The following is a 24,505-nucleotide window of genomic DNA, read 5'->3' as shown; positions in this document are numbered from 1 at the left end:
GCCCACGTTCCCCCTCTGACTCTAGAATCCCCCTCGGGTCTCAGATTGTGCTTGTATGTCCAGGTCACCTGGGGACAGCTGTCCCCACCTCCAGGGACCTGAAGTGGCTCCATTCAGTATCTTCACCACAGAGGACACGCGGGACGTCCTGCCGTGCGGCACACTTGCTGTGCTGTCTGCAAGGCAAAAACATCCATGCATAAAAAAGAGACTCTGGCCACGCCGTCGATGCTTGGCTATATTCAGAGCACACAAGCTTTATTTAGTAACAATGGCAGTGTTTCATGAGAATGAGCTGCACAATCATGTCAATGCCATTTTCAGCACACAGCCTGGGAGCAGATGGTTACAGCAACAGAGCCCGGACCCCACAGTCCTGTCCTTCCCTTCCTGAACAGGCTCGGGCTACTTCTGGCCCCATTATTGTCTCCCTCAGCCACCGCCCAGGTCACTGGGCCAGAGGGGAGGGCGCAGGCTGGTTCCACGGCTTAGGCTCTGTCATCCTGCTTCTTCCTTCTCAAGGCCACCTCGGGAGCAGCTGGCCGGCAAGAATGCCCCCTGTCACACACAGGGATCCCCAGTCCCTACTGTCTCAACCTCTTGCTTTGGCAAGGCCTTTACCTCGATGAAAGTTTCACACATGGGTTTTGATAAAATAGGGTGATATTTATAAAGCACTCTGCACTCACTAAGTGTCAGTCCTGCTCCAGCCCCCTGCCAGCAAGCCGGGACTAGGGTGGCCTTATAAAGGGAGCAGGAACTGCAGAGAAAAAGCATACAAGAGGGCCCAGGCCCAGGACCTGTTGGGGCTGCATGGAGAGGGTCAAATTTCCTTTCAGTTCAAGTGCAGGGTGCATCCCAGCAACTGACTTAACCAGACACAGAACAGATCCTCTGAAATGCCCATGTGACACTTGTGTTTATATCTGCGTGTGTGTGTGTGTACATGCACACTTGTCTCTGTGAGTGTAGCCGTCCATGCGACAAACCTTTAGTTATGGATTTTTAACCCTTTGCGACCTTCTTTCTAGCTCTCTAGCACAGACAGGGCTGTCTGAGGGAGGAAACTGAGGACCCCCAATGGACAGCAGATATGCCAACATGAGAGGAATGGGCAGTGGGCATTCAGGCCCACCTGGGAGTGAACATGGAGCACCCCAAGTGTCAGAATCCTGCATGAAGCCTCTTCAAAGGTAGGGGGTCAAGGGAGTGGTAACTGAGAGGGGCTTACATCAGTGGCTGGACTGTACAGATGGGTGAATGGCTGGGGGCAGGGGTGACAGAGAGGGGCTTGTGGCAGTGGCTGGATGTGTACAGATGGATGGATTGACCAGGCCAACAGCCCCACATACATAAACCCCTCCTGGTCAGTGGTACACACCACCCTGCCAGAAACTCCGAGTCAGCAGTCAGTTAACACTGAGATGGGGTGGGGAGGGGGAGTGTTCACACAGTATAAGTTTTGACAGACTTATAGAGGGGCGGGAGCAGCCCGTGGTTCTCACGAACAATTTCCAGGTACTCAGATGGAGTCTCCAGCAAGAAGGGCCCACAGCACATCTGGCAGCAGCACCTGACCCCAGAGGGCGGCTCCGGGTTCTTGTCAGACATGGGGGAAAAGTCAAAATCAGCCACCTAAGGTGAACAAAACCCCATGGGTCAATCACCCACCCACCAGGAGCCCCATCACGTGGCCTTATGAGCTCAGCTGCCTGGAGGCAGAGTGCACAGAAACACCTTTCTGGCACCACACAGATGTAAGGGATGGACATAGGAGATAAATCAGATGAGACACCAGCTTAGCAATTTTTCCTGGCCTACAGATGCCTCTTGGGCACATCACCCAAGTCCCAGAGCCTCACTGTAACATCAAGACCCCCTCCAGGCATCCTGGCCTGGCCCCCATACCCTCTCTAAAGATTGTTTCTAGACAAGGCCCAGTAGTCCAGCCCCCACCCCACTGAGTACTCACCTCCACCATGTCCTTTTGCTGAGTAGCATTCCGTAGGGTCATGTACATGATGAAGGCCAACATCACAGTGATAAGTGTAGCACATGGGAAAGCGAAGACAGCCGGCTGGATGCCTGGGAATGAAAGAGTAACATTACAGGACTGGGTAGCTGGTGCTACAGTGCTGGTTCTCAGGAAGGAAGCATAACAAAGGAGGAAATGGTCAAGCCCCACCGGTGATTTTTTTTTTTCTTTCAAGACAGAGTTTCGCTCTTGTTGCTCAGGCTGGAGTGCAAGGGCATGATCTCAGCTCACCGCAACCTCCGCCTCCCAGATTCAAGCGATTCTCTTGCCTCCACCTCCCGAGTAGCTGGGATTACAGGCATGTGCTACCACACTCTGCTAATTTTTGTATTTTTAATAGAGACTAGGTTTCTCCATGTTGGTCAGGCTGGTCTCAAACTCCCGACCTTGGCCTCCCAAAGTGCTGGGATTATAGGCGTGAGCCACCACTCCTAGTCTACCAGTGATTTTTTTTACCCTCATGTACATGCATCCCAACTGGGCAACCCCAATAGGAAAATACAGGACTTCACAAAAAATAAACTGGGGTCTGAGCACGAGGCTTTCAGCATACATCCACAGCTTACTTGGTAGCAACTTCCAAGAGGGGCAGCTAAATTCCTCACTCCTTGAGTATGGGCTGGACTCAGTGACCAGCTCCTAGTCTACAGCAGATGAAAGGAGTGACAGTGCATGACTCCTGAGTCTAAGCCATAAAAGACACCATAGCTTCCTCCTTGCTCTCTTGGACGACACTCTTTTGGGAAGGGCAGCCATGTTGTGAGGTCACCCAATCAGTACTGTGTCCTCTGTTTCAGCTTCCCACCCTCTGGCAACTCCAGGCTCATCCACTAAACCTGTTGCTATATGAAGTGGTATGGTAGAAAGAGTCCAGTGTCTAAAGTTAAACAGTCCTGGGTTCAAATCCTAGCTCTGAACGGGCTACCTCATGCTAATGCTGACCTGCAAGACTGCTAAGGAGATGCAAGAAGACGAGGGGTGTTGACATGTGTGACATGTGATAGGTGATCAGGAAGTGTGAGTTCCCTCTCCCTTTTCCCTCCCTCTCTGCCATGAGAGTCTGGCAAGAAAAGTTGGCATTGATTTTGATTACCTGTACTGCTGTCTTCTCTGCAGAATTCAGGGGGTTCCTGATTGTAACTTGGTACCCAGAGGGTGCTGAGGGACAGTAGGGCCCAAGTGACTTGATGATGGCCACAAAGTAAGCCAGGTCCCAAATGGAGTGTAGCATCTTCTCAGGGGTTCAGAGTTGGATTAGGGAGACTGGAGGGGACAGTGACAGCTTCAGGTGCATCCATAGGACCAACCCTGAAGACAGGTGCAGCTGGCAGAGTTTGACATGAGCTTGGGAGCACTGGGAAGAACTAACTCCTACCCCGGGACCAGGAATCTGAAAGCCTGGGTCAGGCTCAGGCTGACATTCAGTCTTATTGCCTCCCTGTGCCTTAGTTTCCCCTTTTGTAGCATCAAAAGTAGGACTGGGTTGGGCATCTGAAAGATGGTACCTTCAGGACCTGAGATCCTACTTTCTCCTCTATGTAAGGAAGTACTTCTCTGGGGCTCCCAGAGTCCTCCATAAAAATGAAGTGTAGAACCCAATGCTGTAGTCAGCAAAGCCTGCAACCATAAGCCAGGGGCTGGGCCTGATGATGGTTTGGGAAGGGTATTTTAAGAAAGAAGTTTAGGCATCCTTTTCTCTCTCTCTCTCTCTCTTTTTTTTTTTTTTTTTTTTTTTTTTTTGACAGGGTCTCACTCTGTCGCTCAGGCTGGAGTGCCGTGGTACGATCTTGGCTCACTGCAGCCTCAATCTCTCGAGCTCAAGTGATCCTACTACATCAGTTTCCCAAGTAGCAGGGATTACAGGCACATGCCACTATCTATCTATCTATCTATCTACCTATCTATCTCTCTCTCTCTCTATATATATATATATATATTTTTTTTTTTTTTTTTTTTTTTTTTGAGACAAGAGCCTCTCTGTGGCCCAGGTTGGAGTGCAGTGGCACAATCTCAGCTTACTGCAACCTCCACCTCCCGGGTTCAGGGGATTCTCGTGCCTCAGCCTCCCAAGTAGCTGGGATTACAACACATCACCACGCCCAGCTAATTTTTGGTATTTTTAGTAGAGATGGGGTTTCACCACATTGGCCAGGCTGGTCTCAATCCCCTGGCCTCAAGTGATCCACCCACCTCAGCCTCTCAAAGTGCTGGGATTACAGGCATGAGCTGCTGCACCTGGCCTATTTTTCTATTTTTTGTAGAGACAGAGTTTTGCCATGTTACCCAAGCTGGTCTCAACTCCTGGGTTCAATCAATCCACCTGCCTCAGTCTCCCAAAGTCCTGGGAGCCACCATGCCTAGCCCAGGCATCCTTATTAATTATATGCAACTCCTTCTCCCTGGAAGACTCACTACGACACTGAGAGTTGAGTAGAGTTACTGTTGGGGATGCTGGTTTTAGTGGTGGCAACTGCTGGGGCAGCAGTGATGGCGATGAGGGAGGGAACGCTGCAATCATGGTGGCTCATTTGGTACAAAAGTGTTTGCAGTGGGGACATGTGTGGTCTTAGAAATATGTGGGAGAGGACATTGGCATGAATGGTTTTGGTCCATGGAGCTGGCATTGGGGCAGGTGGTGGCATGGGCTTATAGATGTGGGTAGGGTCAGGGGTCATTGAGGTGACTTGGTGAGAATGTTGGATAGAGTCGTTAGCGGTGGCATTGGTGGTGCTGGAAGAATAGTCAGGAGCGCATATGGTCAGGGTGGTGGCTGAGTCGGTTACAGCCGTTAGTGGTGCTGGTGCTGATGGCGATGTTGGTAGAATTGATGGGTGCCGTGTTGGGGTCGGCACAGTTGGTTGCGGGTGGGGTTGGAGCGTTTGGTGGTGGTGGTATTGGCAGTTGGCCAAAGCTAATGTTGGTCATCACTGGAGTCAGTAGAGTTACTGATGGTGCTGATGCCGGTGGACTTTGTTGCTGAGGGTCTTGGTAAGGCTGGCTGGTAGGAGCGTACAGGTGGTGGTGGTGGGATGGACAGGCTTGTGCTGTCCATGTGGCACTGGAGCAGAAGGCGAGGTTCACTTACTGGAGGGCCACACCTGGATCCTGTGGTACTGATGCGTCTTGCTGATGACATTCTCTGCCCGGATGCTGAAGCAGTAGTCCCCAGGGTCCCTGAAGGTGTGGGTCAGGTTGTATGCTGTGCTGGCCACCGACACAGGGTGGCACTCCCCTTCCTCCAGTGGGAGGCACTCAGGCTTGAGACGCCAGCACACGGTCAGAGGAGGGCTGCGGGGAAATGGGGATGATTTTTTTTGTTTTTTGTTTTTGTTTTTGTTTTTGTATTTTTGAGATGGAGTCTCACTCTGTCACCAGGCTGGAGTGCAGTGACACAATCTTGGCTCACTGCAACCTCCGCCTCCCGGGTTCAAGCGATTCTCCTGCTTCAGCCTCCCGAGTAGCTGGGACTCCAGGCACCCACCACCACACCCAGCTAATATTTGTATTTCTAGTAGAGATGCGGTTTCGCCATGTTGGCCAGGCTGGTCTCAAACCCAACCTCAAGCGATCCACCCGCCTCAGCCTCCCAAAGTGTTGGGATTACAGGCATGAGCCACCATGCCTGGCCGGGAATGGTTTTTTAGAAAAGGATCGGCAAAGAGCGTCAGCACAGAGGCAGGCCGGGTGGGCATGAACCTCAGTGTCCTTTATAGGACAGGATACCAAGCTGTGCTGGACTCAGCTACACGCATTTTTGCCCTGTGGTGCAAAAGAGATGGTCCCGGACCCCCAGGGGGATTCCAAGTGGAAAAGGCAAACAGAGATATACACAGACTGCTCACTGGAGGCAGGATGAGTGGTCTGATGGCCCACATGGTATTACCTGGAAGCCCAGGGGAATAATAAGCGCACCCCGTATTTTGTGGGTTTTGTTTGTTTGTTTTTGAGACAGGGTCTCATTCTATCACCCAGGCTAACATTCAGTGGCTCGATCATAGCTTACTGCAGCCTCCAACTCCTGAGCTCAAGCCATCTTCCTGCCCCAGCCTCCATGGGCTACAGGCACCAGCCACCATGCCCAACTAATTATTTTATTTTATTTTATTTATTTTTGAGATGGAGTCTCACTCTGTTGCCCAGGTTAGAGTGCAATGGCACAATCTCGGCTCACTGCAACCACTGCCTCCCAGGTTCAAGCAATTCTCCTGCCTCAGCCTCCCAAGTAGCTGGGACTACAGGCGTGTACCACCACGCCCAGCTAATTTTTTTAATTTTAGTAGAGACGAAGTTTCACCATTTTGGCCAGGATGGTCTCGATCTTTTGACCTCGTGATCTGCCTGCCTCAGCCTCCCAAAGTGCTGGGATTACAGGTGTGAGCCACCGCGCCCAGCCCACCCCTAAATTATTAATAGCTCATCTTCCTCTTCCCCCGGCCTTCGTTGCTCACTCTCTGTCTGGCCTAGCATCCCTCTGATGTGTCTCTGTGTGGGGACAAGTATCCTTCAAGGGCTGGCTGGGTGTGGTGGCTCATGCCTATAATCCCAGCACTTTGGGAGGCCGAGGTGGACAGATCATGAGGTCAGGAGATTGAGACCATCCTGGCTAACATGGTAAAAACCCGTCTCCACTGAAAATACAAAAAAAAGAAATTAGCCAGGGAAGAATAGTCAGGAGCGCGTCAGGTAACATGCACCTGTAGTCCCAGCTACTTGGGAGGCTGAGGCAGGAGAATCACTTGAACCCAGGAGGCGGAGGTTAGGTAAGCCGAAATCATGCCACTGCATTGCAGCCTGGGTGACAGAGCAAGATTCAGTCTCAAAAAAAATAAATAAATTAGCCGGCATGGTGGCACATGCCTGTAATCCCATCTACTCAGGAGGCTGAGGCAAGAGAATCACTTGAACCCAGGAGGCGGAGGTTGCAGTGAGCTGAGATTGTGCCATTGCACTCCAGCCTGGGCAACAAAGTGAGACTTCATCTGAAAAAAACAATAAAATAAAATAAACTTTAAAAAAAAGAGAGTCCTTTAAGGCCTGGGCCCTGACTGCTAACATCTGCCGCTCTATCCTCCCAGGGGCCCCAAGGAGGGGTACTCTCATGGACAGAGGGCACTTGGCCTCTGCGTCTCCTCACTTACTAAACACTCAGCCTGACACTGCTCTTGCCAAGTCTGGGCCAGGCCACCTTGAGTAGACGGGCTAATGAGAATCCCCTGGGATGATCTCCTTCTGTGTCACGTGGAGCGCCCCACCCTGCACACAGTACCCTTGGAAGCACTGGCTCTGTCTTTTCTACTCTGATCTGGAAGCTTCCAGAATAGCACCTGGTCCAAAACAGATGCACAATGAACTTCTGCCAGCTGGTGCAAGCTCAAGGGCAGAAGAGGTTGGTTGGTTGGTTGGTTGGTTGGTTGGTTGGTTGGTTGGTTGGTTTTTAGTCAGAGTCTCACTCTGTCGCCCAGGCTGGAGTGCAGTGGCAGGATCTTGGCTCACTGCAACCTCCACCTCCCGGAATCAAGCAATTCCCCTGCCTCAGCCTCCCGAGTAGCTGGGATTACAGGCATGAGTCACAGCGCCTGGCCTCAGAAAAGGGTTTTGAAGGCAGGCATTCCAAGGGGTTTAGAAGAATGAGGAACATCTGGACATGTGAGGGAGAGAAGGGAACCCTGAAAGAACCGCATGGGCAAAGGCCGGGGGCTGGAAAACGGGCCACGTCATACGCAGAGGGCTTCTCATGGGAGGGCTCCCTTCCCACCTTTGCCTCCATGCCCACGGTGAATGCAGCCCCAAAAGGCAGGTCCTCCCTCCTGCCTCAATAATTGAGCTGAGGGCTAGGTGCGGTGGCTCATGCCTGTAATCCGAGCACTTTGGAAGGCCAAGTTGGGAGGATCACTTGAGCCCAAAAGTCTGAGACCAGCCTGGGCAACATAGCGAGATCCTCATCTCTACAAAAACTAAAAGTTAGCCAGGCACAGTGGTGCCCATCTGTAGTCCCATCCACCCAGGAGGCTGAAGTAGGAGAATCTTTTTTTTTTTTTTCCTTAAGACAGGGTCTCGTTCTGTCGCCCAGGCTAGAGTGCAGTGGCGTGATATTAGCTCACTGCAACCTCCACCTCCCTGGTTCAAGCAATTCCCCTGCCTCAGCCTTCTGAGTTGCAGGGATTACAGACATGTACCACCACGCCCAGCGAATTTTTTTTGAACTTTTAGTAGAGATGGGGTTTCACCATGTTGGCCAGACTGGTCTTGAACTCCTAACTTCAGGCAATCTGCCCACCTCGGCCTCCCAAAGTGCTGGGATTACAGGCGTGAGCCACCACACCTGGCCAGGAGAATCATTTAAGCCTAGGAGGTCGAGGCTGCAGTGAGCTGTGATGGTACCACTGCACTCCAGCCTGGGTGACAGAGTAAAACCCTGTTTCTAAAAAGTAAAAACAGGGCCGGGTGTGGTGGCTCACGCCTATAATCTCAGCACCTTGGGAGGCCGAGACGGGCAGATCACGAGGTCAGGAGATCGAGACCATCCTGGCCAACAGGATGAAACCCCGTCTCTACTAAAACTACAAAAAAATTAGCCAGGCGTGGCAGTGTGCACCTGTAATCCCAGCTACTTGGGAGGCTGAGGCAGGAGAATCACTTGAACTTGGGAGGAGGAGGTTGCAGTGAGCCGAGATTGCACCACTGCACTCCAGCCTGGGTGACAGAGTGAGACACTGTCTCAAAAAATAAATAAAAATAAAAATAAAATAAAGACTAGAGCTGAGCCCATTTTTTCCCCATGGCCCAGCCTCAGGACAGAGTGGCACTGCCTTTCCTTCCTTGAGGTCCCAGACCTGGGCTGGTCACAGAGTGGAACAGACTTGGACGTACCATGACAGTGGATGTGCAGAGCCCACAGGGTACCCACAGTGCACTCCAGAGCCCACTTACCTCCCCAGGAAGTTCAAGGTCACAGTCATCTTTTGGAAGGTCTGAATTAGGGTGGGCCCCAAAACTTGGATTCCTCGAAGGGTTTCTGTAAGGCAGAGAACCGCATTAGACCTGGTGGTTGAGGACTGTTGTCAAGGCTCCTGGGGCGCAGGGTGGAGTGACCGCCACCCTGTCCTCTCCTCTGTCCCTCTCCTAAGAGTGGGTCACAGTTCTGTGCAAAGTTCCTCTGGGTCCTGCCCTCCCCCATCAGCAGCAGGTGCTGGAGCCGGCACAGAGGAGTTGGAAAAGGCAGGCAAACACAGGGCCGTCCTGCCCGCCGCCGATTCATCCTCCGTGTCACACGCAGGAAAGCACCATCCCATTAGCAAAAACCAAGACATCTTCTGCAGCCACCCAAGAGCCCCCTCTCGCCAAAGCCAGGGAGAGACGGAGACCCTTCCACCCTGGGTGAGCCTTGGTGGGAGGCTGATGGGGCCGGGGAACGGGGATCAACATGGACCAGCCCATTCACAGCAGAGAGCTGGTCACAGGCTCAGGCTCTGTGAACAGGTAGGCCTAGGGAACAGGGGCCGTCCGGCCACTGCACGGCCATGTGATCCCATCAGTGGCCTTCAGTGCCCTCTCTGAAGCAGGGGTGATGACAGATGCTCCTCAGAGGTCTGTGGGGCTCAAGAAGACAGGGTGTGAGTCTAGCCCAGAGCCACTGTGATCTGTGCGTACGGTGACCCCGCTCTGGAACGCTCAGACTGTATCCGCCCACCCAGAGACCCACCCTGTAGCTTCAGTGAGGCAAAGAAGTCCCCTGTCTTCTGCATGACACCCTTCGTGGCATCCGGCTTCACCTCTTCCCACTCTGCCACCACTTTGAGCTTCACAGTGAAGGTCCCGATGATGGAATAATTATAATAGACCACGGCGTCTTCAGTCACCATCTGGGTCCTGTTAGGAGACAGGGAGGCGAGAGGAGCAAGACAGCAGAGGGTTGCTTCCCCTGCCTGTAACTCAGAAGTGATTCAGGGGACTTGATAGAGTCAGGGGAGGCTGTGTAGTGATACTCCCAGCTACCAGTAAACACATCTGTCATCGCAGCCTAGAGCCAGCTGGGGCTCCAGGTCAGCCGGCGCATTTCCCAGATGAGGAAACAGGCCAGACAGGGCCTAAAATTAGGTACAATTACGAATTTCTCACATTAGCCAGAGTCCAAGGGCTCAACAGCACCACGGGGTGGAGACAGAACATAGCCAAAAATGCTGGTTTTGTTTGTGTTTTTTATTGGGACAGGGTCTCACTCTGTCACGCAATGGCACAATCATGGCTCACTGCAGCCTTGAACTCCGTCAGCCTCCCAAGTAGCAGGAATCACAGGTGTGTACCACTGTGCCTGGCTAATAGATGATTTTTTGTAAAGACAGGTTCTCACTATGTTGCCCAGGCTGGTCTTGAACTCCTGTGTTCAAGTGATCCTCCTGCCTCAGCCTCCCAAAGTGCTGGGATTACAGGCATGAGCCACTGTGCCTGGACAAGCCAAGGGTTCTATTGGACAAAGCTGCCATCCAGATCTTTCAAGTAAATAGTCTTTGCTGCAAATTGTCTGCTTTCCATATTTGTACTACACTTTTTCTCTCTCTTTTTTCTGTTTTCTTTTTAGAGATAAGGTTCTGCTCTGTTGCCCAGGCTGGAGTGCTGTGGTTCAATCATAGCTCACTGCAGTCTCTCAACTCCTGGGCTCAAGCAATCCTACCACCTCAGCCTCCCAAGTAGCTGGGACTACAGGCATGCACCACCATGCCTGGCTACTTTTTGTGTTTTTTGTAGAGATGAAGTCTCACTATGTTGCCCAAACTAGTCTCGAATTCCTGGACACAAGTGACTCCCGTACCCCCTCGGCCTCTCAAAACACTGAATGACAGGTGTGAGCCACCGCGCCTGGCCTGCACTTATTTTCTTGACTCTACTGAGTAAGTTAGAACTTTCAGGATGACATTGAAGGACCCTGATAAGGAGCACCCTTGTCTTATTCCTGCATCCAGGGCCAGGGTCCCCCAGCATCTCAATGGAATGATTCCCAAAGGTGTTTGAACACAGGTCACTTTTGTCACCAAGAGTTAGGGAATCTATATTCTGAGTTTTGCCAGGCACAGTGGCTCACCCCTGTAATACCAACACTTTGGGAAGCTGAGGTGGGAGGACTGCTAGAGGCCAGAAGTTTAAGACCAGCCTGGGTAACTTGGCAAAACCCCGTCTCTACAAAAAAAATACAAAAATTAGCCGGCTGTAATGTTGCAGACTTGTGGTCCCAGCTACTCAGGAGGCTGAGATGGGAGGATCGCTTGAGGCCAGGAGGTGGAGGTTGCAGTGAGCCAAGAACGTGCCACTGCACTCCAGCCTGGGTAACAGAGTGAGACCCTATCTCAAAAACACATCTTTTTTTTTTTTTTTTTTTGAGATGGAGTCTTGTTCTGTCACCCAGGCTGGAGTGCAGTGGCACGATCTCGGCTCACTGCAACCTCCACCTCCCAGGTTCAAATGATTCTCCCATAACAGCCTCCTGAGTAGCTGGGACTACAGGCATGAGCCACCACGCCCTGGCTAACTTTTTAATATTTTTTTAGTAGAAATGGGTTTTGGCCATGTTGGCCAGGCTGGTCTCAAACTCCTGACCTCAAGTGATCCACCCACCTCAGCCTCCCAAAGTGCTGGGATTACAGGCATGAGTCACCACGCCTAGCCAAAAACAAAAACATATTCTAAGTTCTCCACTCAGTATAATGTTAGTTGTTAGTGCTAGCAACTTCTTTTTTCTAGTTTACTGATATTACATTGAATGTCCATTTCTGTTCACCTGAACACTTTTTTGGCATCTAAAGAGATGATCTGACCGGGCATGGTGGCTCCCATCTGTCATCCCAGTGCTTTGGAAGGCCGAGGTGAGAGGATGGCTTGAGGCCAGGAGTTCAAGACCTGCCTGGGCAACATAGTGAGACCCATTTCTACAAAACATTTTTAAAAACCATTCAGGTGTGGTGGGACATGCCTGTGGTCCCAGCTACTCAAGAGGTTGAGGCAAGAGGATTACTTGAGCACAAGTGATCAAGGCTGCAGTGAGTCAGGTTCGTGCCACTGGCCTGGGTGACAGAGCAAGACCCTGTCTCTAAAAAAAAAGCCGGGGGTGGGGGAAGTCAAGCACAGTGGCAGTGGGTTACACCTGTAATCCGAACACTTTGGGAAGCTGATATGGAAGGATCGCTTGAGCCCAGGAGTTTGAGGCCAGCCTTGGCAACATGGTAAGACCCTGTCTCTAGAAAAAAAAATTAAAATTATCTAGGCTTGGTGGTGCATGCCTGTAGTCCTAGCCACTCAGGAGGCAGAGGTGGGAGGATTGCTTGAGGCTGGGAGGTCAAGGCAGCAGTGATCTATAATCACACCACTGTACTAGCCCAAGTGACCACAGGTTGCTTTTGTCACCAAGAGTTAGGGAATCCACATTCTGAGTTTTGCTGGGCACCGTGGCTCACCCCTGTAATCCCAATACTTTGGAAGGAAGGGAAAGGAGGGGGAGAGGGAAGGGGGAGAGAGACAAGGAAAGAGAGAGAAAGAGGAAAGAGAGGAAGATAAAGGAAGGAAAGGAAGGAAGGGAGGGAAAGAGAAGAAAAAGAGAAAGAAAGAAAGAAAAAAGGAAAGAGAAAGAAAAAGAAAAAGAAAGAAAGAAAGAGAAAGAAAGAAAGGAGGGAGGTAGGGAAGGAGGGCACGAGCTGAGCACAGTGGCTCCCACCTGTAATCCCAGCACTTAGTGGGGCAGAGGTGGGAGGATCACTTGAGCCCAGGAGTTCAAGACCAGCCTGGGCAACATACCAAGACCTGGTTCTCCTCCATGAAAAAAAGACATGGGGGAAGACAAAAAGTTCAAAAGGAGGAATGAAGAGAAATGAAACCAGGGCACCTGGTTCTACCTTGTGTCTACCAATGGCTGGCTGGGTGCCCTTCAAGATCAAATGAGAAAAAAATCCTACTTTAAAGGGATTGACCTTCCTTAAAGGGCTGTTTTGGGCACCAATGGCCTCCTCTATTAGGTGACAACACCACAAAGGCAGGGCTAGTGACTGATTCGCCTGTGTTTCCCAGGATCCCCAGGCCTGGCAGAGAGGAGGTGCTTGAGGGATGCTTGAAGGGAAGAGAGAATGAGGGGGTAAAGGTGGGGAGTTTCAGGCCAGGCGCGGTGGTTCACGCCTGTAATCCCAGCACTTTGGGAGGCCAAGGTGGGAGGATCACTTGAGGTCAGGAGTCCGAGACCAGCCTGGCCAACATGGTAAAACCCCGTCTCTGCTAAAAAAAACATTAGCCGAGCATGGTGGTTCACACCTGTAATCCCAAGACTACCAAAAAAACAAAAATAAAAAAAATTAGCCAGGTGTGATGGCGCATGCCTGTAGTTCCAGCTACTGAGGAGGCTGAGGCAGGAGAATAGCTTGAACCCAGGAGGCAGAGGTTGCTGTGGGCCGATATGGCGCCACTGCACTCCAGCCTAGATGACACAGTGAGACTGTATCTCAAAAAAAAATTTAAAGAAAAGAAAGGAAAGTGGGGAGATTCAGAGCACCCTGCACAGCGTGCAGGACTGTGGGGCACTGGTGACAGCTGTAGGGCCAGCAGAGGGGTGAGGACCTACCCGTCCCCGAAGTCCCAGCTGTAGAGAAATGAGGCGGTCTTGAGGAAGTCGCTGGGGTCGTGGAGGAGGAAGGAGACTTTAAGGACCGTCTTAGTGAGATAGGAGCTGGGCCAGGGCAGGGAGGTGTTCTGGGTAACAACAAGGTCCCCCACGAGGAAGTCTGGGAGAGAAGAGAGATGGGAGGGTGAGTCTTGGAGATTCAGGGAGTGGGGAGCCAGATAGAGACCTTGAAGGCAGCTGGCAAAGCCACTGGTCCCCTGCCCCAACCTTCTGGCTGTCAGAGCTAGGCAGGGAGAGGGGACCCTCCTTCCCCAAAGACCCCTAAACACAGAGGCATCCACATCCTCCCCCTGCTGCATGGTCCAGAGGGCTCTGTCACATTGATTGTTTTCTCTCCTGTCCCCGTCTCACCAGGACCCTCAACTTTCTGGCACAAAAGATGCCCAGGATCAGAAGGAAATGCATGGGCTTTGAAGGGAACTTTTGGGAAATATTTCAGAATGTCAGGTGAGCCTAGAAAAATTAGTAGTTGCACTGATCGCAGTTCCACACCCAACACGCTGGGGTCGCTGTCCTGTGTCTACTTCTCTAAAAAGAAAAAAAAAATTGGAGAAGCGCAGTGGCTCACGCCTGTAATCCCAGCACTTTGGGAGGCCAAGGAGGGCAGATCACTTGGGGCCAGGAGTTCCAGACCATCCTGGCCAACATGGTGAAACCCCATCTCTACTAAAAATGTAAATATTTGCTGGGCGTGGTGGCAGGCACCTGTAGTCCCAGCTACTCAGGAGGCTGAGGCAGGAGAATCGCTTGAACTGAGAGGTGGAGGTTGCAGTGAGCCGAGGTCACACCACTGCACTCCAGCCTAGGAGACAGAGGGAGACTCTGTCTCAAAAAAAAAAGAATAAAAATAATTAAAATTAGCAAAAGTGGAAAGTAAAGAAGGCATATATTCAATAAAGCGCATTTGGAAAATGTTCAAACATAAAATAAGAAAATAAGCGAACAATCATTCAACTCTACCACTGTTGCTGTTTTGAAGTATGAGGAAGTATTTGCGTGTGTGTTTAATGTACACATATATATTAAATACAGATTATCGGGTTCATTAGACAATTCTGTGCTTTGCTTTCTTAACATGTAATTTTACATGCATGTGTAATGCCCCATGGCATTACAAACTCATTTGTAAGATTCACTGTTAATAGTTGTACACATGATTTCATTATATTTAGCCAGTCTTCTAACACTTGCTCACTTAGCTTGTTTATCTAATTCTCTTGCTATTATAAACACGACTGCAATGAACATCTTAATGCAGAAGGTGTTACCCAAATACATGTTGATTTTCTGAAGATAATTTTATTATTAGACTGTAAAGTCCAAAAGGCTAAAGGGGCATCTTCTCTTAAAATGAGACAGAGAGAGAAAGAGAGGCTGCCAGAGAGAGAGAAAGATAAAGAGACAAAGAGAGACAAAGAGACTGAGACGGAGAGAGACAGAAAGACACAGAGACACAGAGAGAGACAAACAGAGAACAGAGAGAGGGACAGAGAGGGACACAGTGAGAGACAGAGAAAGGGGACAGAGACAGAGAGGAAGAGACAGAGAGATAAAAAGAACAAAGAGAGGGACACAGAGAGGCAGAAAAGAGAGAGAGAGGTGATAAAGAGAAAAGAACCAGTAAATTACAGATTGGCCCCAATACTATAATAATTTCTTTTTTTTTTTGAGATAGAGTCTGGCTCTGTCTCCCAGGCTGGAGTGCAGTGGTGCGCTCGGCTCAAGGCAACCTCCGCCCTCCCAGGTTCAAGCAATTCTCCTGCTTCAGCCTCCCGAAAGGCTGGGATTATAGGTGCCCACCACCACGCCCAGCTAATTTTTGTATTTTTAGTAGAGATGGGGTTTTGTCATATTGGTCAGGCTGGTCTCAAACTCCCAATCTCAGGCGATCCACCTGCCTCGGCCTCCCGAAGTGCTGGGATTACAGGCGTGAGCCACTGTGCCCAGCCAAGACTATAATAATTTCTAACCATCAGTACCTATTGACCAGTCGCTCTCGAAAGGGCTGTATTAATGGATGCCCTCAGCAGCCACGCATGCTCTAAGTGTTCATTTTAGCACAATACTTGCTGGTTGGGCAGGGGTGGAAATGCTGCCATTTTTGGATCCTTTCTAAGTCGACCAACCCAGGGTAAGAACCTACGAGCCTAATCTGCATTGATCTTAGTGAGGCTGGATGTTTTTCTCTGCACCAAGGGTTCGAAGGCAAACTAGCAAATGGGAGTGAGCCTCACCTGTGATGGGGAGAACCACGAAGCCTCTGGCCACGGGCTGGCACATCCAGCAGTCGGCAGCAGTGACCCAGACGGAGACAGGGAAGTCCCCGGGCATGTGGCTGACCACACGGATGGTGGAGCTGAGACCCTCCTCCGTCTTGCCGGTGAGCAGCAGGGGGGTGTGGATCCAGTGGAAGCGGTAGAGGTGGGCGTCGGTAGGCAGGGCCAGGCTGCCGTTGTCCTTGGCCACCAGGCTGGCCGAGATGGTCACCTCCGCTCCCGTGGTGGCAGGGCTATCAGTGGTGAGATTGAGTTCATACAGGCCTAGGAGCCCAGAAACAAAGACTGTCTTTCAGGAGGGATGTGGCAAAGAGCCCCACAGTCACCTCTGGGCTGCCATCAGCCATTCTGTTTCCCAGGTGGAGAAACTGAGGCTCAGACAGCTCAAGTGACTTGCCCAAGGGTCACTCAGCCAATGTGACATCAAACTGGGGTTCAAACCTGAGTCCCACTGACTCCCCTGTGACTCCATCACAGCCTCTTACAGTGTTATTTCTCCTTCCTTCCTCTCTATCTCTTTTTCTTTCTTTTTTCTGACAGAGTCTCACTCTGTTGCCAGGCTGGAGTGCAGTGGCAAGATCTTGGCTCACTGCAACCTCCACCTCCCGGGTTCAAGCAATTCTCCTGCCTCAGCCTCCCGAGTAGCTGGGATTACAGGCATGTGCCACGATGCCCGGCTAATTTTTGTATTTTTAGTAGAGACAGGGTTTCACCATGTTGGCCAAGATGGTCTCCATCTCTTGACCTCATGATCCGCCCGCCTCAGACTCCCACAGTGCTGGGATTACAGGCTCCGGCTGCCGTGCCCGGCCTCTCTCTCTCTTTCCTTTCTTTCCTTTCCTTTCCCTTCCTCCCTTCCTTCTCTCTCTTTCCTTCTTTCTTTTTTCTTTTCTTCCTTTTTTCCTCCTTTCTTCCTTTCTTCTTCTCTCTCTCTTTCCCTCTTTCTTTCTCTGTCTGTCTCTTTCTTCCTTTCTTTCTCTGGGTCTCACTCTGTCACCCAGACTGGAGTATAATCATCACAGTTCACTACAGCCTCCACCTTCCAGGATCAAGTGATCCTCCTGCCTCAGCCTCCCAAATAGCTGAAGCTACAGGCACACACCACCACACCTGGCCAATTTTTTATTTTATTTTTGTAGAGACAGGGTCTCAGTATGTTGCACAGGCTGCCCAAATTATATTTTCTTTTCACGTCAGCCAGGCAAGGCCTTGGTTTAGTGGCTACGCTTCTGGACAGGGCACACAGAAAACATTTCTGCCATCACCCAGAACTGCTTGATTTCATTTGGAGACCAGGTCTCCCTCTGTCATCCAGGGCTGCGGTGCAGTGGCATGATCACAGCTCACTGCAGCTCAACCTCCTGGGCTCAAGTGATCCTCCCACCTCAGCCTCCCTAGTAGCTGGGATTGTAGGTGCAAGTCACCACGCATGGCTGATTTTTTCATTTTTTGGTAGAGACAGGATCTCACTATGTTGCCCAGGCTAGTCTCAAACTCCTGGCTTCAAGCAATCCCCCTGCCTTGGCCTTCCAAAGTGCTGGGATTACAGGCACGAACCAGCATGCTTAACCACATTGCCCAGAGATCTATTGGACAGTGCTGGTCTCATGCCTCTGGATTCCTCCTCTCTTCATTTCTCCCTCTCTGTCGGGGTTAAAGGATTCAGCTGTTGGCCAGGCGCTGTGGTTCATGCCTGTAATCCCAGAACTTTGGGAGGCCGAGGTAGGCGGATCACTTGAGGTCGGGAGTTCGAGACCAGTTTGGTCAACTTGGTAAAACCCCATGTCTACTAAAAATACAAAAATGGTGGTGCACACCTGTAATCCCAGCTACTCGGGAGGCTGAGGCAGGAGTATCGCTTGAGCCCAGGAGGTGGACGTTGCAGTGAGCCGAGATTGCACCATTGCACTGCAGCTGGGCAACAAGAGCAAAACTCTGTCTCAAAAAGAAAACAGCAACAACACTTCCCTGAATCTTTCACCCCCTCAGCTCTCCCCCAACAGCCTGAGGCCACTGTTGTCACTACACCATGTGAGAATGAAGGTTTCTTTGCCTCCTCTGCTATGCTCCAAACTCCTTTAGAGCAGGGATCATTTCCATCTTCCCTGTGCCCGGCACAGCGCTTAGCACATAATAGGTGTTTGGTACTGCTGCTGCCAAGGGGCACCTGGAGAGCAGGGTGCCTCAGAGGGACTAGCCTACCTGGTCCTGCCCCAGGAGACTGTTCACCCACATGGCACTGACTGAGTCCCTTCCACGGACCCCATCCCCACCGTGCTGGGAGGACCCAGAAATGCAGAGTAGGCTCCTCCCTCGAGGGACCTCACAGAAGACCTGTTAGGCTTTCAACAGGAAAAGCCAACTATTCCTTTATTTATTTTGAGACAGAGTCTCACTCTGTCACCCAGGCTGGAGTGCAGTGGTGCAATCTCAGCTCACTACAATATCTGCCTCCCAGGTTCAAGAGATTTTCCTGTCTCAGCCTCCTAAGTACCTGGGATTACAGGTGCCCGCCACCGTGCCTGGCTAATTTTTGTATTTTTAGTAGAGATGGGGTTTCTCCATGTTGGTCGGGCTGCTCTTGAACTCCTGACCTTGTGATCCGCCCACCTCGACCTCCCAAAGTGCTGGGATTACAGGCATGAACCACCACTCCCGGCCAAAAGGCCAACTATTTCACCTTTTCATCTATTTCAACTATTTTACCTTGTTGTTTTTCTTTTACAAATTTTCATTAGATCCCTTACCCTCTCTCTACCACTCTTTTTTTTTTTTTTGAGATGGAGTTTCACTCTTGTTGCCCAGGCTGGAGTGCAATGGTGTGATCTCTGCTCATTTTAACCTCCACCACGCCCCTACCCACCCCTGCCGTGCAGGTTCAAGCAATTTTCCTGCCTCAGCCTCCCATGTAGCTGGGATTAGAAGCACCCACCACCAAACCTGGCCAATTTTTTGTATTTTTAGTAGAGACAGGGTTTCAACACATTGGCCAGGCTGGTCTCGAACTCCAGACCTCAGGTGATCCGCCTGCCTCAGCCTCCCAAAGTGCTGGGATTACAGCGTGAGCCACAGTGCCCGACTTTACCAATTTTATCAGGGGGGAGGAGATGAAAATGTTGGATAATATTTAGCCTCCTTAACTGCCCACCTCCCACCTGTCCCTGGACAAGTCTCCAATCTGGGTTCTTTTATGCTTCCCAAAATGTGGCAGAAAGGTGGGTGCTGGCCTTCTGGTGGTAGGGACATGGAGGCAGTAGATGGACGACTGGGTGGGCACAAGGTCCCCCTCCCCCAAGTCCCCCCAGGAACCTGTCAGCTCTGGGTCCATTTGGGAAATCACTCCCAGAAGAAATAGCAGCCTGGCCTCCTGGGCTCTAAAATTGCATCTCTCAGTTTTACAGGCACATCGGCTCACACCTGTGGTCCCAGCACTTGGGGAGGCCGAGGTGGGTGGATTGCCTGAGGTCAAGAGTTCGAGACCAGCCTGACCAACATGGTGAAACCCTGTCTCTACTAAAAATACAAAAATTAGCCAGGTGTGGTGGCAGGCGCCTATAATCCCAGCTGCTCAGGAGGCTGAGGCAGAAGAATCACTTGAACCCAGGAGATGGGGGTTGCAGTGAGCCAAGATCATGCCACTGCACTCCAGCCTGGGCAACAAGAGTGAAACTCTGTCTCAAAATAAAAAAATAAATAAGATAAAATTACATCTCCCCAAAGCCAGCACCAACAGGGTGGAAAACCCCTTTAGATGAGGTGACATTTTAAGGTGAAAACACTGCCCATCCCGTGCTCCCTGGGAGCTGGGGGGGTTGTGGGCCAATGACCGACCGTGATGCATCCCCGCCTTCCTGCCTCATCCTCCCCTCGCCTCCCTTATTGGGTGCATGGTCCCCAGGCATCTGACGATATGCCAGCCACTCTCTCATGGTTTCCAGGGCAGGGCCAGTCCAGGGGTAGACACAGGAATCGAGGGGGCGAGGGGAGCCCCGTCCAATGCCCAGGTGACTCTGAGATTATTTTTTTCAGCTTCATTTCATTCACTTTGAAGCAACATCACCTGTCCCTGCAAGGGACTCCAGATCCAGCCTTTCCTCAGGCCCACGTCATGCCTTCGCTGCTTTGGCCCACGTTACACATTTCCCTTGCTTTCAGGGCTATTTCTTAAATTATAAAGGCATTTGAGGCCAGGCCCAGTCTGCTCACACCTGTAATCCCAGCACTTTGAGGCCAGAGGGTCACTTGAGCCCAGGAGTTTAACGTCAGCCTGAGCAACATAGTACCACCTCATATCTACAAAAAATAATTTAAAACCGGGTGCAGTGGCTTATGCCTGTAATCCCAGCACTTTGGGAGGCTGAGGCAGGCAGATCATGAGATCACGAGATCGAGACCATCCTGGCTAACATGGTGAAACCCTGTCTCTACTAAAAATACAAAAAAATGAGCTGGGCGTGGTGGCACGTGCCTGCAGTCCCAGCTACTCAGGAGGCTGAGGCAGGAGAATCACTTGAACCTGGAAGGCGGAGGTTGCAGTGAGCTGAGATCGCAGCACTGCACTCCAGCCTGGTGACAGAGTGAGACTCTGTCTCAAAAAAAATTCAAAAGTAAAACATTAGCCAGGCATGGTAGCATGCACCTGTTGCCCCAGCTACTTGGAAGGCTGAGGCAGGAGGATCTCTTGAGCCCAGGAGTTCAAGGTTGCAGTGAGCTATGATTGCGCCCCTGTACTTCAGCCTGGGCAACAAAGTGAGAGACCCTGCCCACATGGCCACTGCTGCTGCCTGAGGCCACCTAGCCAGTCTGTACCACCCTGGCTGAGCTCTGCTCTCCCCCCACTTTGGCTGGGAGGCAGCATTTGGCCAGGTTGTGCACAGAGATGCATGGTCGAGAGACCCCTCCTTCCTTCTCCCCCTGGCTCCTGGCACTCTCCTCTCCTCCCCATCCTCCCCACCACCCCACCACCCCACCCCAGGAGGGTGGGCATGAGCGAGGCTGGCAGGTGGCGGGGACATTTGGCTGCATGCTAATGGCCAAACCACATCTGCAGTGAAACAGGCGCATGTCAGCACGCAGATCGGTTGCCAGGGGAATGGATCAGGAGGGCAGCCAGCTGGGACTGGGAGGGAGGATGGGTAGGGGCAGGGAGGGGCTGTGTCTGCTGCATTGCTGCAGACACTGGCCCAGCTCATGGGAGCAGCCCTCCCCCGCCCCCCGCACCTGCCAAGCCAAAAGAGGTTCCAAGGGCACTTTTTCTCAGTCTGTTTTTTTCAAAATCAGGTGTGTCACAGCTCCTGGGTGATGCTGCCTCTTTTCCTCAGGGCTCACAGAGATGGCCGGAACATCCGGGGTAGAAATGGATTATGAAGCCTTTGCCAAATGTGGCTGAGGAACCAATCACAGGGCCTGCTGCTCTACCCATCAAATTCATCTTTCCAGGCGGTGGCTCACACCTGTAATCCCAGCACTTTGGGAGGATGAGGAGGGCAGATCACCTGAGGTCAGAGGTTCGAGACCAGCCTGGCCAACATAGTGAAACCCTGTCTCTATTAAAAATACAAAAATTAGCTGGCCATGGTGGCGGACACCTGTAATCCCAGCTACTCAGAAGGCTGAGGCAGGAGAATTGCTTGAATCAGGAAGGCTGACGCAGTGAGCCAAGATCGTGCCGCTGTATTCCAGCCTGGGCAACAGAGCAAGTCTCCATCTCAGAACAAAAAAAATTCATCTTTCCAGGTTTGGGCATCCAAGTGACATTTAGCTGAGCATGGTGGCACGCGCCTGTAATCCCAGCTTCTCGGGAGGCTGAGGCAGGAGAATCACTTGAACACAGGAGGCGGAGGTTGCAGTGAGGTGAGATTGCGCCACTGCACTACAGCCTGGTGACAGAGTGAGATTCTGTCTCAAAAAAAAAAAAAAAAAATGTAAAACATTAGCCGGGCATGGTACGGAGCAGCCAAGGCAGAGGTTTAGGGGACTCCATGGCCCCCTCAAGTCACCCAGAGCTGAAGGGGCAAAAGCAAAAAGAGAAGGGGCAACCACCCCAAAGCTTGGCCCATGGAAGAAACACCCACCTTTCCCAGTAACACAGCATGTGGGGCCCTGAACATTCTAGAAAATGGCTACACCAGTCCTTTCCCACAGAACACGCAGACTACCCAAAACACTTTCCAAGAGTACTTCTAAAGTCTGGATAACACAACCCGGAATTAATTAACTGTCCAGTACATGGACTTTTGACTTACACATCCCTAGTTCATGCAGACCTCAGAAAGGGGAAGGGTAGAAAGGTCTCCCCCATGGGTGAGGGAGAAGATATGTTTCCCAGCCTCACTCCCAGCCACTGTGATTTTGACCGTATCAACAGTGAGATTGGCTAGAATGGGAACCACACAATTTCCAAAGAATTAATTCACTTTTGTTCCTTTCTCTTTTTTTCTTTTTCTTTTTCAATTTAGGACACATTGAGGATCTCTGGACACAAATAAACCTGATGAACAAGAGACCCCTCTTCTATATTTCCGGGAGGAAACAGGTGATCTTGACCAAACACGATTCCCATAAAATTCATCTAAGTCATCCCTGAGGTGCAGGTTTTCTTTTACCTTGTCACAAATTTTCATTAGAGATCCCCCGCTTCTCTCTCCCCACCCCCCGATTCTTTTGTGAGGGGAGAGGGTATGAAATTGTTGGATAATATTCAACCCCCTTAGCTGCCCACACCCCACCTGTCCCTCGACAAGTCCCCAATGTGGGTCCTTTTATGCTTCCCAAAATGTGGCAGAAAGGTGGGTGCTGGCCTTCTGGTGGTGGGGATGTGGGGGCAGTAGACACACAATGCCCCCCCACACACACACCCCAGGAACCTGTCAGCTTCGGGTCCATTTTGGAAATCACCATCAGAGAGGAAATGGCAGCCTGGCCTCCTGGGCTCTAAAATCGCATCTCCCCAGAGCCAGCACCAACAGAGTGGAAAAGCCCTCTAGAAGAGGCGACATTTTAAGGCAAAAACGCTGCCCATCCCGTGCCCTCTGGAGGCGGGTGGGGTGGGGGATTGTGGCTCGATGACAGTCCCGGGTGCATCCCCGTCTCCCGGCTTCGTCCTTCCCTCCCTTAGAGGGTGCATGGTCCCCAGGCCTCGAGGGATGCGCCGGTCACTCCCACGAGGTTTCCAGGGTAGGGCCAGCCCGGGGGGTGGAAGTAGGAATCCGGGGGGTGGATGCAGGAATCCAGGGGGTGCGGGGATCCCCCTCCAGTGCCCAGGTGACTTTGGGGGAAAGGAAAGAGGAGAGGGTGCCGCAGAGGCCTCCGCCGAGGAGAGAGATGCGCGCAGGGTGCACGGTGCCACCTCCGCCATCCCCGCTCCGGGCCCACCCACCCGTGAAGACGGTTCCAGGCCCTGGGTGGGCTGCGGCTGCAGGGAGGCCGGGCTACCCAGCGCCTTACCTGCGGCCACCCCAGCCGGGGCCCAGGACAGGAGGCAGGAGAGCCAGAGGATGCGGTTGAGGCGCGACCACACTGCCTGGACCATGGCGGGGCCCGGAGCGGGAGGAGTGTGGGGCAGACGCGGAGGGAATGTGGCTCGAGATCGGGAACGGCGGTGGCTGCTCCTCGGGGCGCGCAGCGCGAGCGGTACAGGGAGGTGCGGGCGCCGCGCTCGCTCGTCCTCGCCGGGGGACTCTGTCGCTGCGCGCCGCTGCCGCGCACAGCCCGCTGCGCGACCCCGGCCCACGTCAGCCGCGCCACGCGCCCTCCTCCTCCTCCCGCCGCCCCCTGCTCCAGCCGCGTCCTCCCTTCCCGCGTCTGTCTCCACGGCCGCGTGCCCTCCAGGAGTCCACGATCGCCCCTCCCCGCTTGCCTCCCCTCTAGGGGTCCCCAAGCTCCCTCCCTGCGCCCTGGCTCCTCCCCACGTTCTTACCCCCCTACCCCGCCCCCACCTGCATCCTTCCCTTCCCCCGAACCCCTCCCCCCTCCCCCCCGCCCAGTCCGAGGCCGCGGGCTCTGAATCAGCGTCCCAAGGGGTGTGCACTGCGCTGTAAGACGCCTGCAAGTCCCTTGGGGCTCCCTCCAGGTGCCTTCTCTCTGCACACTCGCGGCTCCGGGAGGCTGCTCCTCATTCAAGAACTGTTGAGTGCTTAGGGTGCACCAGGCACTGGGCAAAAGGCCTTGAAACGCTTCTTGCCCCTTTTTTATGCCTTGAGATGGAGTCTTGCTCTGTCCCGGGTTGGAGTGCAATTATCTGATCTCGGCTCACTGCAATCTCCCCCTCCCAAGTTCAAGAGATTCTCCTGCCTCAGCCTCCCGAGTAGTTGGGACTAAAGGTGCCCGCCACTAGGCCCAGCTAATTTTTGTATTTTTAGTAGAGACTGAGTTTCTCCATGTAGGCTAGGTTGGTCTCGAACTCCTGGCCTCAAGTCATCCTCTCACCTCGGCCTCCCAAAATGCTGGGATTACAGGTGTGAGCCACTGTGCCCAGCCTCCTGCCCCTTCTTGAAAGAGGGTCCTGAGTGGTGGCCCCTACGCTGTGCTTGATGTCAT

At 52.2% G+C, this 24,505-nt stretch overlaps 1 protein-coding gene across 2 annotated transcripts; it reads right to left on the bottom strand.

Annotated features, from left to right (window-relative positions):
- Positions 1-225: 225 nt before the first annotated feature.
- Positions 226-23,570, bottom strand: TMEM130 (transmembrane protein 130). 2 transcript variants are annotated; one of them, XM_012455491.3, is made up of 8 exons: positions 23,414-23,570; positions 15,926-16,231; positions 13,632-13,791; positions 9,738-9,904; positions 8,966-9,050; positions 5,121-5,323; positions 1,973-2,085; positions 226-1,635 (listed from the first exon to the last, which is right to left on the bottom strand). In XM_012455491.3, the coding sequence occupies exons 1-8, from the start codon at positions 23,496-23,498 to the stop codon at positions 1,447-1,449; spliced, it is 1,308 nt and encodes a 435-aa protein (XP_012310914.2). In that variant the 5' UTR covers positions 23,499-23,570; the 3' UTR covers positions 226-1,446. The 2 variants fall into 2 exon arrangements, with proteins under 2 accessions (XP_012310914.2, XP_012310915.2); XM_012455492.3 differs by having other exon boundaries at positions 226-1,599.
- Positions 23,571-24,505: the final 935 nt, after the last annotated feature.

This window comes from Aotus nancymaae, unplaced genomic scaffold, assembly GCF_030222135.1.
Source record: "Aotus nancymaae isolate 86718 unplaced genomic scaffold, 86718_ANA_hifiasm-v0.15.2.pri h1tg000015l_0, whole genome shotgun sequence".
In the NCBI taxonomy this organism is placed as follows: Eukaryota; Metazoa; Chordata; class Mammalia; order Primates; family Aotidae; genus Aotus; species Aotus nancymaae.
Note: the sequence above shows the minus strand (reverse complement) of the source record. Positions and strands in the feature narration are given on the sequence as shown.

Coding starts and splice junctions, on each gene's coding strand:
- TMEM130 (XM_012455491.3), bottom strand. CDS start 23,498: ATGGTCCAGGCAGTGTGGTCGCGCCTCAACCGCATCCTCTGGCTCTCC. Junction 9,051..9,737: donor TGCCTCACTGAAGCTACAGG/GTGGGTCTCTGG, acceptor TCTGCCTTACAG/AAACCCTTCGAGGAATCCAA. Junction 1,636..1,972: donor AGCAAAAGGACATGGTGGAG/GTGAGTACTCAG, acceptor TGTTCACCTTAG/GTGGCTGATTTTGACTTTTC.